The sequence below is a fragment of the Mauremys reevesii genome, linkage group 3, assembly GCF_016161935.1.
Source record: "Mauremys reevesii isolate NIE-2019 linkage group 3, ASM1616193v1, whole genome shotgun sequence".
In the NCBI taxonomy this organism is placed as follows: domain Eukaryota; kingdom Metazoa; phylum Chordata; order Testudines; family Geoemydidae; genus Mauremys; species Mauremys reevesii.
In genome coordinates, this window is record NC_052625.1 from 197,062,101 (window position 1) to 197,074,351 (window position 12,251).

At 45.9% G+C, this 12,251-nt stretch overlaps 1 protein-coding gene across 1 annotated transcript in view; it reads right to left on the reverse strand.

Annotated features, from left to right (window-relative positions):
• The window catches only part of PKHD1 (PKHD1 ciliary IPT domain containing fibrocystin/polyductin), a 306,693-nt gene that overhangs the window by 292,469 nt on the left and 1,973 nt on the right, over positions 1 to 12,251 (reverse strand). Inside the window, exons 3-6 of the mRNA XM_039532757.1 lie at positions 7,262 to 7,413; positions 6,679 to 6,863; positions 4,779 to 4,901; positions 1,901 to 2,006 (exon numbers count right to left, since the gene is read on the reverse strand). Coding sequence (XP_039388691.1) covers positions 1,901 to 2,006; positions 4,779 to 4,901; positions 6,679 to 6,863; positions 7,262 to 7,413 — 566 coding nt within the window. The remainder of the gene's footprint in view (positions 1 to 1,900; positions 2,007 to 4,778; positions 4,902 to 6,678; positions 6,864 to 7,261; positions 7,414 to 12,251) is intronic.

The following is a 12,251-nucleotide window of genomic DNA, read 5'->3' on the forward strand; positions in this document are numbered from 1 at the left end:
TGCCATAGACAAAGGTAAAAATAACCTCTCTACTGCTACTCGAGATTCTCGTTTATGCATCCCAGATCAGATTAGTTCTTTTGGCCACTGGGAGCTCACGTTTAGTTGATTCTCCACCCCTACCTCCAAATCTTTCTCAGAGTCACTGTTTCCCATGACAGAGTCCCCCATTCTGTATGTATGACCTACATTTTTCATTCCTATAGGTACACATTTAGTCATACTAAAACTCAGATTCTTTACTTGTGCCCAGTTTATAAAATGATTCAATTTGCTCTGAATCAGTGACGTGTCCTCTTCATTATTTAGCACTACCCACCAATTTTTGTCATCTGTAAGCTTTATCACAGTGATTTTATGTTATTTTCACAGTCATCATTAAAAATATTACATAAGAACATAAGAACATAAGAATGGCCGTACCGGGTCAGACCAAAGGTCCATCCAGCCCAGTATCCTGTCTACCGATAGTGGCCAATGCCAGGTGACCCAGAGGGAGTGAACCTAACAGGTAATGATCAAGTGATCTCTCTCCTGCCATCCATCTCCATCCTCTGACAAACAGAGGCTAGGGACACCATTCTTTACCCGTCCTGACTAATAGCCATTTATGGACTTAACCACCATGAATTTATCCAGTTCTCTTTTAAACGCTGTTATAGTCCTAGCCTTCACAACCTCCTCAGGCAAGGAGTTCCACAAGTTGACTGTGCGCTGTGTGAAGAAGAACTTCCTTTTATTTGTTTTAAACCTGCTGCCTATTAATTTCATTTGGTGGCCCCTAGTTCTTGTATTATGGGAATAAGTAAATAACTTTTCCTTATCCACTTTCTCCACATCACTCATGATTTTATATACTTCTATCATATCCCCTCTTAGTCTCCTCTTTTCCAAGCTGAAGAGTCCTAGCCTCTTTAAAAAACCTAGGGCCAAGAACCGACCCTGCAAGATCTCAGTGTAAACAGACTCACTTGATGATGATTCCCTGTTTACTGTTACATTTTGAGACCTATCAGTTAGCCAGTTTTTAATTCATTTAATGTGCACCGTGTTACTTTCATATCGTTTACGTTTTTTAATCAGCATGTGGTGTGGTACCAAGTCAAACACCTTAATAGAAATCTAAGACTATTATGTCAACATAGTGCAAAGGGAGTGTGGCAGGCTCCTGCTCAAGACTACAAATTACTCAAAGACCTTTCTGCTGGTAAAACACCCTGTGCAGTTTATTTACAATATTGTTTCCACCACCCTTAAACTCTATAGTGTTACACCTACAGTCCTGGGAAGCCCTCAACTCCTGAGAGAAGCAGGGGAGAGTACTCTCACTCTCTCTCTGCTTCCTCTGATACATTTTCCCACTTCCTTCCTGTGCTTTTTGTATCATCTGATTAACGGCTTAATTGTTAGCATCTTAGTTCTCCTCAGCCTATCAATTAGGCACAGCTCTTCTTAATGTGGTCTGCTCTGGAGTAATTAATTAGAGCTGCAGTGACCAGAGTACTGGCCCAGCTGCTGTGGCTCAGCACTCTGTCACAGGGAGCAACAATCTGAATGGCAGCACTGTAAACAATCTTTGCAAAGCTGTACACAATTCCAAAAGCTGTAAGGGATACAGTTAAAAGAGATGGATCCAAACTACAAAATTCAGATCTGAACACAGATTCCAACACACCAAGCTCATGCATTCCTCCCCCCCATAACTAGGGCTTTCTTTTAGCCCATTGTAGAAATAGGGGCCAGATGCAAAATTCAAATCCAGAACTGGGTACAGATTCCAAACTTTCCTAAGTTCCGGGGTGTTTGGACCCAAGAAATTTGGCTTGAGCCCATCTCTAATGTCAGACAGCTTTTGTCCTTTTGACAGCTCAGTCATCCCATGAAGTGCAAATACCATTACCTAGTGAATAGTCCATGTGGCTGACTAACGGGGTTGCTTCCTGAGAATACTGAAAGGAACATGAACCAGAGCAGTTAGCTGGGACATCATTCACCACCACCACCACCTGAAGAAATGGAGAAGAATGTTATTCCAAAAGAGGGAAGGGGACCCAGGTTGTTAACAGAGCTCTACAAAATGCTGACGATTAAACCCAGAATCATGCAAAACTTGCCTAGTTTCATTTCAAATTTGGCCCAAGTTTATTGCAAAGTTTTCTAGGGTTCACTGTAGGCAAGCCAGGGCCTATACTGATAACCTCTCTAGGTGCCTGTTGGATCATTTCTCATTTTTGACTGATATTCACAGCTCCTCCCAGCTCCAATCCTACCAGTTGATTGAATGCTCTAATTTACCCTACACTCCTCTCCTTCCCCATGTGAGAGCCAGTATAAACTGCTGTTACACTCTGAAAAGTACCTTGTGGGATCCCCAATTTATAATAAATTCCAGATCAAGTCTGATCATAGAATCATAGATGATCAAGGTTGGAAGGGGACCTCAGGAGGTCATTTAGTCCAACTCCCTGCTCAAAGCAGGACCAATCCCCAACTAAATCATCCCAGCCACGGCTTTGTCAAGCCTGACCTTAAAAACCTCTGAGGAAGGAGATTCCACCACCTCCCTAGGTAACCCATTCCAGTGCTTCACCACCCTACTAGTGAAAAAGTTTTTCCTAATATCCAACCTAAACCTCCCCCACTGCAACATGAGACCATGATCAGCTTACAGATCCCAAAGCTCCATTTGGGATCTGAAAGCCAAGTTGTGATCTTGCTGCCTCTAGCAGTACTTCACCTCCCGTGAAAAAGTGTCTCCATTCTGAACTAGACTGGCGAAGCACAAAGTGCAACAGAACCCGCCTCCTTCTCCCACCACCCTGCTGATCTCCTGGGGCTAACAGGAAGGAAACACTGGACTGTGCTGAGAGCAAAAGTAAATTGTGTCAAAGACATACAGGAAGCAGCTAAGAACTGGCATGTGCTACTTCTACAGGCCCCTTTTTTTTAACACTACAACCACACTTTAAAATCAGAGGGGAGTTTGGGTATTTGCTACCAGTATCAAGCCAAGACAGTGCTTCAAATGAACAACAAACCTGAGTGAGAAAATTTTTCCCATGTGTAAGAAAACCATAATGTTCTGTCTATCTCGCTAGGTGTATCCATGGCCCCAAGCACCGCAGCATCCAAAAGCCTCACAAGCTTTAATGTGTTTATTCCTACAATGCTCCTGTGAGGGAGGGGATTGCTATTGTCCCTGTTTTACAGATGGGGAACAGAGGCATTGTGAGACTAAGTGACTTGAGCAAGATCGCACAGGAAGTTTCTTGAAGAGCAGGGGACTGAACATGGGTCTCTAAAGTCCAGGCTAGGACCCCACTGTGACACTCTTACCTTGGAGGAACACCCTGCACCCCCATGTTCATCCTTATAATACAATTGTGTGGTATCCAATGCAAAATTTGTCATGTCGGGTGTCTTCTGAAGGCTCATGATGCACTAAGCATTGTTGTTATAGTGATGTTATAAGTTGTAATTTCATGTATATAGTTATGAGGCTGAAAATGTGTCCTTATGGCTTAAAAAAATCCCAGGCAAAACTCTCCAGGAACAGAGGGGCGGTTCACACCTCATCAAGGCATGTACAGGACAAACCCAGCCCAGCCTCACAGGAACAAAGGACACTGGCCTAGGCAGCAACAAAGGATCTGTTGGACTCTCGAGTGAGTCACCCCCCTTCCCTTGGTTAGTTTGGGTCTACGATGAGGTAATGCTCACTTGACTCTAAGGGGGGAGAGAGGGGGGCAAAGCCAAGAGGGAAGAAAGGACATGATAAAAGGGAGAGACATTTGCCATGCTCTCTCTCTTCCACCTCCATCTACAGACACCACCACGAAATGCCTAAAGCGCTGATCAATAAGAGAGCCTGGCTGAAGGCCAACCAGCCAGCCTGTGGTGAGAAGCATCTAAGTTTGAAAGGGCACTGAAAGTGTTAAGATCAGCTCAGAATGCATTTTGCTTTTATTTCATTTGACCAAATCTGACTTCTTGTGCTTTGACTTGTAATCACTTAAAATCTATCTTTTGTAGTTAATAAATTTGTTTGTTTATTCTACCTAAAGCCATGCATTTTGGTTTGAAGCGTGTCAGAGACTCCCCGTGGGATAACAAGCCTGGTTCATATCAATTTCTTTGTTAAATTGACGAACTCATATAAGCTTGCAGCGTCCAGCGGGCATAACTGGACACTGGAAGACCAAGATTCCTAGGTTTGTGTCTGAGACCAGAGATATCAGCTAGTTGCATAATCCAAGCAGCAGCTGGCCAAAAGTTTTCATTCACGTAGCAGTTTACATGCTAGAAGCTGTGCGTGAATAGCCCAGGAGTGGGAGTTCTCACGGCAGAGCAGGGTAAAGTTGGCTCCCAGAGTTGAGGATTGGAGTGACCTAGCAGATCAACAGTCCAGATAACACCAGGAGAACGTCACACCCACTCACTGGGTCATCCTTCCTCATACCCTGCTAAATAATGGCCCAAAAACTGCAGTTTAATATAGTGTTGCTACAGTGTTTGGAAGTTATCACTATAGAACCCAGTATCAGTTTGGTTTAACGGCACAGTCATAGATATATGATTAGCTCTAAGCCCCTGCCTCACAAGGAAACCCCCCCTCCCTTACTCATGGTTAGTAGTATCTTAATCTGTACTGAGTCTCATTGATTGATGCCTTTCTCATGGAGTGCAGCACTGTTCAGCAAGTGTAGGGTGGCCAGATCTGTCTGTCAGACAGCAAGTCACAATGAGTCTATGGGAACTGTGATCAGTTGGTGACCTACCTGCGTGTGGTTATTGGCCGTAGCTAGCATGTCCCCAAATATCGGTCCAATAAATACGCCGCCATCATAAACCACACGAGCTGCAATGGTTGGGTTAAGTCCTGTGAGGTTTTCAGCAGAGACCTAGCATGGCGTGAAAGAATGAAGAATCAATTTTTCTCAGCTTTATAAAAACTTTTTTTCTTAGACACATTGTGTATCATTTCATAAGCAACTCGAACTCACGTAGCTAAGGTTTACTCTAAGGGCTACAATGAATGAATGGGAACGTTCTCTGTATCTGCTTTAATGGCCCCATTGGCACAACATCCAAGCCCCTCACAATCTTAGCGTATGCATCCCACAACACAACGTTGCAATCTCCATTGTACAGGTGGGAAAGAGGCAAAAAGATTAAGAAACATGGTTTAAGGTCATGAAGGGAGTTTGCCCTGAAGCACAGAACTGAACTCAGTTTTTCCATCTCCCAGGCCTGTGTCTTCAGCACCAGACCACCCTGCCTCCCTAGCTATGGCTTTACATTGGCAAAGAAACGTACACAGGATTCCCTAGATAGCAATGCTCCATCTCAGTCCCATATGCTGCCTCTGACAGGGGGCAATGCCACGTCCTTCAGAGGTTGGTGTAAAAGCCCATTAATGCACCTAGTCCCTGTCCAAACTGAGACTAGGACCATGCTAGCTACTACCTCGTTTGAGCAGGACTTGGACAGAGGCGACACATAATTCTTGATTGGGGGGGGCTGATTTAAAGGTTCTGGAGCGGCACGTGACTGCCCCACATGTCACCTCTGGGCCCTTTCCCAGTCCCCCCATGCCTCCCACGCCCACTCCAGCCAGCACCATGTTGCTCCCACACCCCTCACAGCTCCTTCCCACTTCTCCCATTGCCTCCCTGCTGCAGGCATGGCGCAGGCAGCAGCAGGGTCCGGACGCCTACTACAGCACCATCGGTAACTTCGCCTGCGGATGAGGAAGGGACAGGACTCAGCAGGCTTCCCCGGGTCCCCTCTGGCAGAGCTGTGCTGCCAGCCTAGTCTCTCTTCCCTGCTCCGGGCGCCTCCTAGCAGGGCTCAGTGGGAGCGCTAGGCGCTGGTGCCTTTCCCAGGCATCTACCCCTCAGCCATGCTCACCCCGACTCCCACCCTGGGAGAAATCTTGGGGGGCATGTCACTCCTCATGCCCCCCTGCACATCACCTCTATCGGGGAGGGTTTCTCTGACCAGCATGAACAGGGACTTTTGTCTGAGAACCAGGTAATAAAATCCTGGTGGGTTACTCCATAGTATAATTCTCAGAGACAAAAACCCTATCCACCTTGGTCAGAGAACCTGCTAGAAGTCTGCTAGCAGCAACTATGTTTTAACAGGACTGGCTAGCGCAGGCCCCATGTCAACGGGGCCTTCTTGTGCAATTCTGTAGCACACAGGGGGGTTACTTCCTGACCTCGGGCTTAGGTTTCAAAGCATGAGGGTTGGTGGCTTTATATTTTATCTCTTTGACTATAACTGCTGTTCCGTTTCTTAATCATCTAACCACTCTAGAACTGACTGAGTTCTGGCTCTCAATAATAGCCTTTGTCGGGCACTTTGCTGGAGTCTCTTGAGAGATCTAGGTGAATAAAACCTTTGTGGAAATGAATCCTGTCAACACAGACATACTGGCTGGCAGATTTAAGGGTGCAGCAACAATTGCGGGGGGTAGCTCAGTGGTTTGCACATTGGCCTGCTAAACCCAGGGTTGTGAGTTCAATCCATAAGGGGGCCATTAGAGATCTAGGGCAAAAAAAAATAGTTGGAGATGGGTCCTGCTTTGAGCAGGGGGGTGGACTAGATGACCTCCTGAGGTCTCTTCTAACCCTGTTATTCTATTAATTGCATTAAAAGAAAAGATCATCATACATCAATAACAATGGGCAAGTCACCAGCCATGGAGTTCCAGGTCAGTGTCCACACGTTTTGGTAACAAGTGCTCACGTTCTTGGTCACAGTGAAATCACTGGCATTGAAGTACTGGCCTGTGGCGTTATCTGAGTTGCTTTGCAGGAGCTCATGGAGGTGATGGGAGGAGACATGCACCGGGACACCTGGGAAGTTCATTATAAAACAAGGATATCAACAGCTATGCAGCCACAGGTCCACCTGGACCAAACCTGGGAAGGTATAACAGCGAGGGGTGAACTACATACACATACATAGGATCTAATGCTTTAGAGAGGTATCACTGTCCTATAACATACCTTAGTGTGAAAAAACCCTCTGAGGGTCTGAGCTAAATCCCATAGAAGTCAGTGGGTGTCTCTCCATTCTCCTCAGTTGGGTTTTGGATCTGTACCTAAAGCTGTCATCCAAAAATATCCGTCCCCGCTTTGGGGGGCAGATAAATGTCCCCAAGGGGGACAGTCTGACAGCCCTGCCTTTGCAGGAATGTTTCCAGGGGTAACGTCCCGGCTCCCAGAAAAGGAAAGTTTCACCCTCCCTTTACCTGATATCACTGTATTGGGGAGCAGGATCCGGAAAGTCCCGCCAATGGGTGGGGATGCAGCTTGCAGCCTCTGAACTGTCAGACTGACATTTGCACCTTCCGTGGACACAGTCAGGTGATCCTCTTCTGAGCCCTCCGAGGGCAAAGCTCCCCTGCTGGAGAGAATTGAACCATCTGAGTCAGCAGCTCCAGTGCACGATGCACAACTCCACTCCAATGCAATCAGCAGGAGTGGGAGACTGCAAGCAAAATTCTGCTGATTGCAATATCTTGAACCAGCTACTGTTCTCCATACAGAGCTAGGCAGAAGGGTGTGACGTGCCCGTGAAATGAACCAGAAAGCTCCTCACAAAGGCTGGCCAAATAGCTTTTGTGCCTGTCCCAGTCTGAGTCTGCTGAACTGAACCTCAGCATTTCAACACTTGGCACTGCGATACGGCAGCATTTTCAAAGTGATGTAACATCTGCGCTCCAGGAGCCCATCCTCGGAGCTTCAGTAATACTTTGTCAAACTCTTTGGGCTATTGAACTTCGAACAGTAACACATTAAGGCTCCCAATAACCTTTCTGTATTATCATTCCCAATGTGGGACAATGGGCACAGAGGGGGGAAATGACTTACCTGAGGTCATATAAGAAAGCTATAGAAGAACTAGGAACGGATGACCCAGGTCTCCCAACTCTTGTTTATCTTAGGTACTTATCCAACTCCCATCACCATAGTATCCCAGGAAGTGACAAACATGTTTATCCTCAGAAGACCCCTGATGAGGTAGATTAGGGCCACTATCCCCATTTACTGATGGGAACGAAGAGTCTGCCCTGGTGCTGGAGATGTAATTTCCAGCTCAGGTAGACATACACACACTAGCTTCGATCAAGCTAACATGCTAAAAATAGCAGCATGGCCACAGTGGCACAGGTTGTAGGATGGGGTAGCTGCCCTGAGTACAATCCCACCCTCAACCCTCTACATCTGCTCAGGCACTTTGGGGGCTACACTGCTATTTTTAGCACACTGGCTCTGTCTGAGTTAGCACAAGTACATTTATCCTACCTGGAATTGCATCTTCAGCTTGACTGTGGGCAGGGGCGGCTCTAGCAATTTCGCCACCTCAAGCAGAGCAGCACGCCGCGGGGGGCGTGCTGGCGGTCGCCAGTCCCATGGCTCCGGTGGACCTCCTGCAGACGTGCCTGCGGAGGGTCCGCTGGTCCCGCAGCTCCAGTGGAGCATCCGCAGGCATGCCTGCGGGAGGTCCACCCGAGCTGCGGGACGAGTGGACCTTCCGCAGGCATGCCTGCGGGAAGTCCACCGGAGCCGCATGCCGCCCTCCCGGCGGCATGCCACCCCAAGCGCACGCTTGGCGCGCTGGGGTCTAGAACCGGCCCTGACTGTGGGCATATCCTAATTGACTTCCTTAATGTCTTGACAAACTCTTTGGTGAGGAGGGGACTTGACTGCATGCCTTTCACGTCCCAGGTTAGTGCTCTACCTAACAGGCCCACCCCCAGCCCTAAGTTTTAACCACAAGGCCATCATCCTGCTTAGTTTTAGCCAATGTTTGTACAGTGCTTTGAGATTCTCCTGGTGGGAGGGGTTACAGAAGAGCAAAGCAATGTCAGACACTTTCACAAAAATGATCTCCAAACAAGGCAGCCGACTGCGATCCAGATGTGCTTTGAAAAGTAACACGGTTCCTTATCATTGTCACTGTTGTTCTTCAAGATGGCTGCCTGCAAGGATCCATGCTGCGAGTGATGTGTATGCACCCCATGGAGTTTAGATCAGCAGCGTCCTTTGGAAGCGTTTAAGGACTGAGGCAGGGAACACTCACAGCCCTGACAGACACTACTATTCCAAGTTCACACGGTCATGGTAAGTGCATTCTCTGCAGCGGATGGAGGTGATCTTTAAAGAACAATGTTTTTATGCTTCACAGTTATAATCTTGTCTTCTTCTTAGTAGTAGTAGTATTATGGTAGAACTTAGAAGCCCTAGTCCTGGACCTGGACTCCATTGTGCTAGGCACTGTACAAATAGAACAAAAGGACAATCTGTGATCCAAAGATAAACACGTTTGCTATGCCAAAGGGATAAAGAAAAGAGGTTGGAGTGATATTTATTCAAGTAGCTTTCACAAATGTGCTCAACATCTCTCTGCATCTAATGATGGCAAGGACGAGTTAACTGTATTGCTTACAGTATAGACTGATTGGCCTGCAACTTTAAGATTGTTTTCAAAAATTCACCACTTTAAGTGCAGTTGGGGAAAAACAAATGTCCTTGATGGCACAAGAGTGTCACCATGTGGTGACTTGTATGAATATCAGCTATATAATTCCCTAATTAAACACTTTTATTCTAATTCCTAGCTTTAAGGCCAGAAGGGACCATTAGATCAGTGGCTCTCAATCTTTCCAGACTACTGTACCCCTTTCAGGCGTCTGATTTGTCTTGCGCACCCCCAAGTTTCACCTCACTTAAAAACGACTTGCTTACAAAATGAGACACAAAATACAAAAGTGTCACAGCCCACTGTTACTGACAAATTGCTTATGTTCTCTTTTTTACCATATACTTATAAAATTAATCAATTGGAATATAAATATTGTACTTACATTTCAGTGTATAGCACATAGAGCAGTATAAATAAGTCACTGCATGAAATTTTAGTTTGTACTGACTTCGCTAGTGCTTTTTATGTAGCCTGTTGTAAAACTAGGCAAATATCCAGATGAGTTGAGTACACCCTGGAATACCTATGGGTACCCCCAGGGGTACACATACCCCTGGTTGACAACCACTTCATTAGATTATATAGCCTGACCTCCTGTACAACACAGGCCAAAGAATTTCCCCCAGTTGCCCTTGTATTGAGCCCAATAACTGGTGTTTGGCTAAAGTCCATCTTCCAGAAGGGTATCCAGTCTAGATATGAAGACATCAAGACTGGAGAATCTACCACCTTCCTTCATAGTTTGTGCCAATGGTTAGCAACCCTCACAGTTAAAATTGCGTGTTAGCTCAAATTTGAATTTGTCTGAATTTATCTTCCAAGCATTGGTTCCTGTAATGCCTTTCTCCACTAGATTAAAGAATTCTTTCCTACTCCCATAGAGTCTCCCTGTGTCAGTACTTAGACACTAATCAAGTCACCTCTTAATCTTCTTTTTGACAAATAAATCAATTAAGTGTCTCATTGTAAGATATTTTCTCAGTTCTCGAATCGTTTTTGTAGCTCTTCTCTGCCCCCTTTCCAGTTTTTTAACAAGCTTTTTAAAAAATGTTGACACCAGAAATGGACACCAGTATTCCACCATACAGCTCGCATACAGAAGTAAAATCCCCTCCCTGGTGCCTATCTTTTATATATTTTTTTTAAAAACCCACAGAATTCAGACAAAGCTGAATTTATCCACTCAGCTTTGTCCATGCCACATAGCTATGGAACTTCTCTTTCTCTCTGTAAAGTGAGAGTGTAAGGCAGGGGTTCTCAAACTGGGGGTCAGAACCCCTCAGGGGGTCACGAGGTTATTACATGGGGGGTCATGAGCTGTCAGCCTCCACCCCAAACCCCGCTTTGCCTCCAGCATTTAGAATAGTTTTAAATATATTAAAAAGTGTTTTACTTTATAAGGTCACACTCAGAGGCTTGCTATGTGAAAGGGGTCACCAGTACAAAAATTTGAGAACCACTGATGTAAGGGGAGATCTACTTACAAGTGACGTCACATCTATGCTGTACCTATCTACCACGCCAGGAAGCTTGGCGGGTTTTACATTGCAGACAGGGCTGTACTGTGTTTTAACCATGTTACCAAATCACCTGAGAGCCTTGAACTTTGAAGGACTGTAACGGGAACTACTTACACTGAGCAGATAAGGTCTTGGGAGTCCCCCTTAAAATATAAACTGGATTGTTTCCATTTCTCTATTTTTTCCTCCTTGCTGACTTAGGTTGCATTTCTTTAAAATCCACAAGTCTGATTTTTCAGAGGTGCTGAACCCATGCAGCTGCAATAGCTTTCAGTAAGAGTTGTAGGTGCTCCTTTCTTTGTCTGTCTGTGATCTAAGTAGACAAAACTCTTTGGGGCAGAGACGTATGTGTGTGTATAGCACCTACCACAATGGGACCCTGATCTCAGCTGGGGCCCATGGCTGCTACTGGAAATACAAATAATAATAATAATAATAAGCTGATTCTTATCACACACAGAGTGATTAAAAAATAACACTAAACAAATAAATAAGAACAGCCCCTCCCTATGAGCTGTGAAAACGAACTGCACTGGTACATAGGACATCAGGGTGAACTGGGCCTGGGAGGTCATGGCGGAGTTCTTTGTTGCATATGTAGGGTGGGATGGGGGGGAGTGTGTTTGGCTGGTTTTTAAGAGAATGAGCCCAAATCATAAAATCCAAACCTAAACTCCCTCAAAGTTCCAGGCTGTTCAGACTCTGTGCTCCAGTTCAGCATGGAGATAAACCAGGCACAACATTCCAGTCTGGAACCAAATTCTCCCAAAGTTTGGAATTAGAAATTCAAGACTTTTTTTTTTTTTTAATCTAAAAGCTTATAGTTCTCTCTGTTCTATTCAGTCCAGGGCCCTGCCTTACTGTTAACAAGTTGGGATTTCTGGTGACATGGGCCTCTGTCTGGGCCCCTTCAAGAATGGCTGAGGCAAGGTGAGACCTTCTAGCAGAGGGTCTGATGGAAAATAAACAAAAGCAGAAACATCAAGCACTTGAGAGTGAAAGAATAAGAATTCCTAGGAACAGCAACACAGGAATTGCCAGACTGGGTCAGACCCGAGTTTCATCTAGTCCAGCATCCTGGCTCTGGCAGTGGCCAGCACCAGCTGCTCCAGACATGGGTGGCAAGTTTGTAGAAATTTTGGTGATGCCCAGAACCCGCCCCCCAACTCCACTCCCCCAAACTCCGCCCCCACCTGCCTAAGGCTCTGGGAGGGGGTTTGGTGGGGGAGGTCT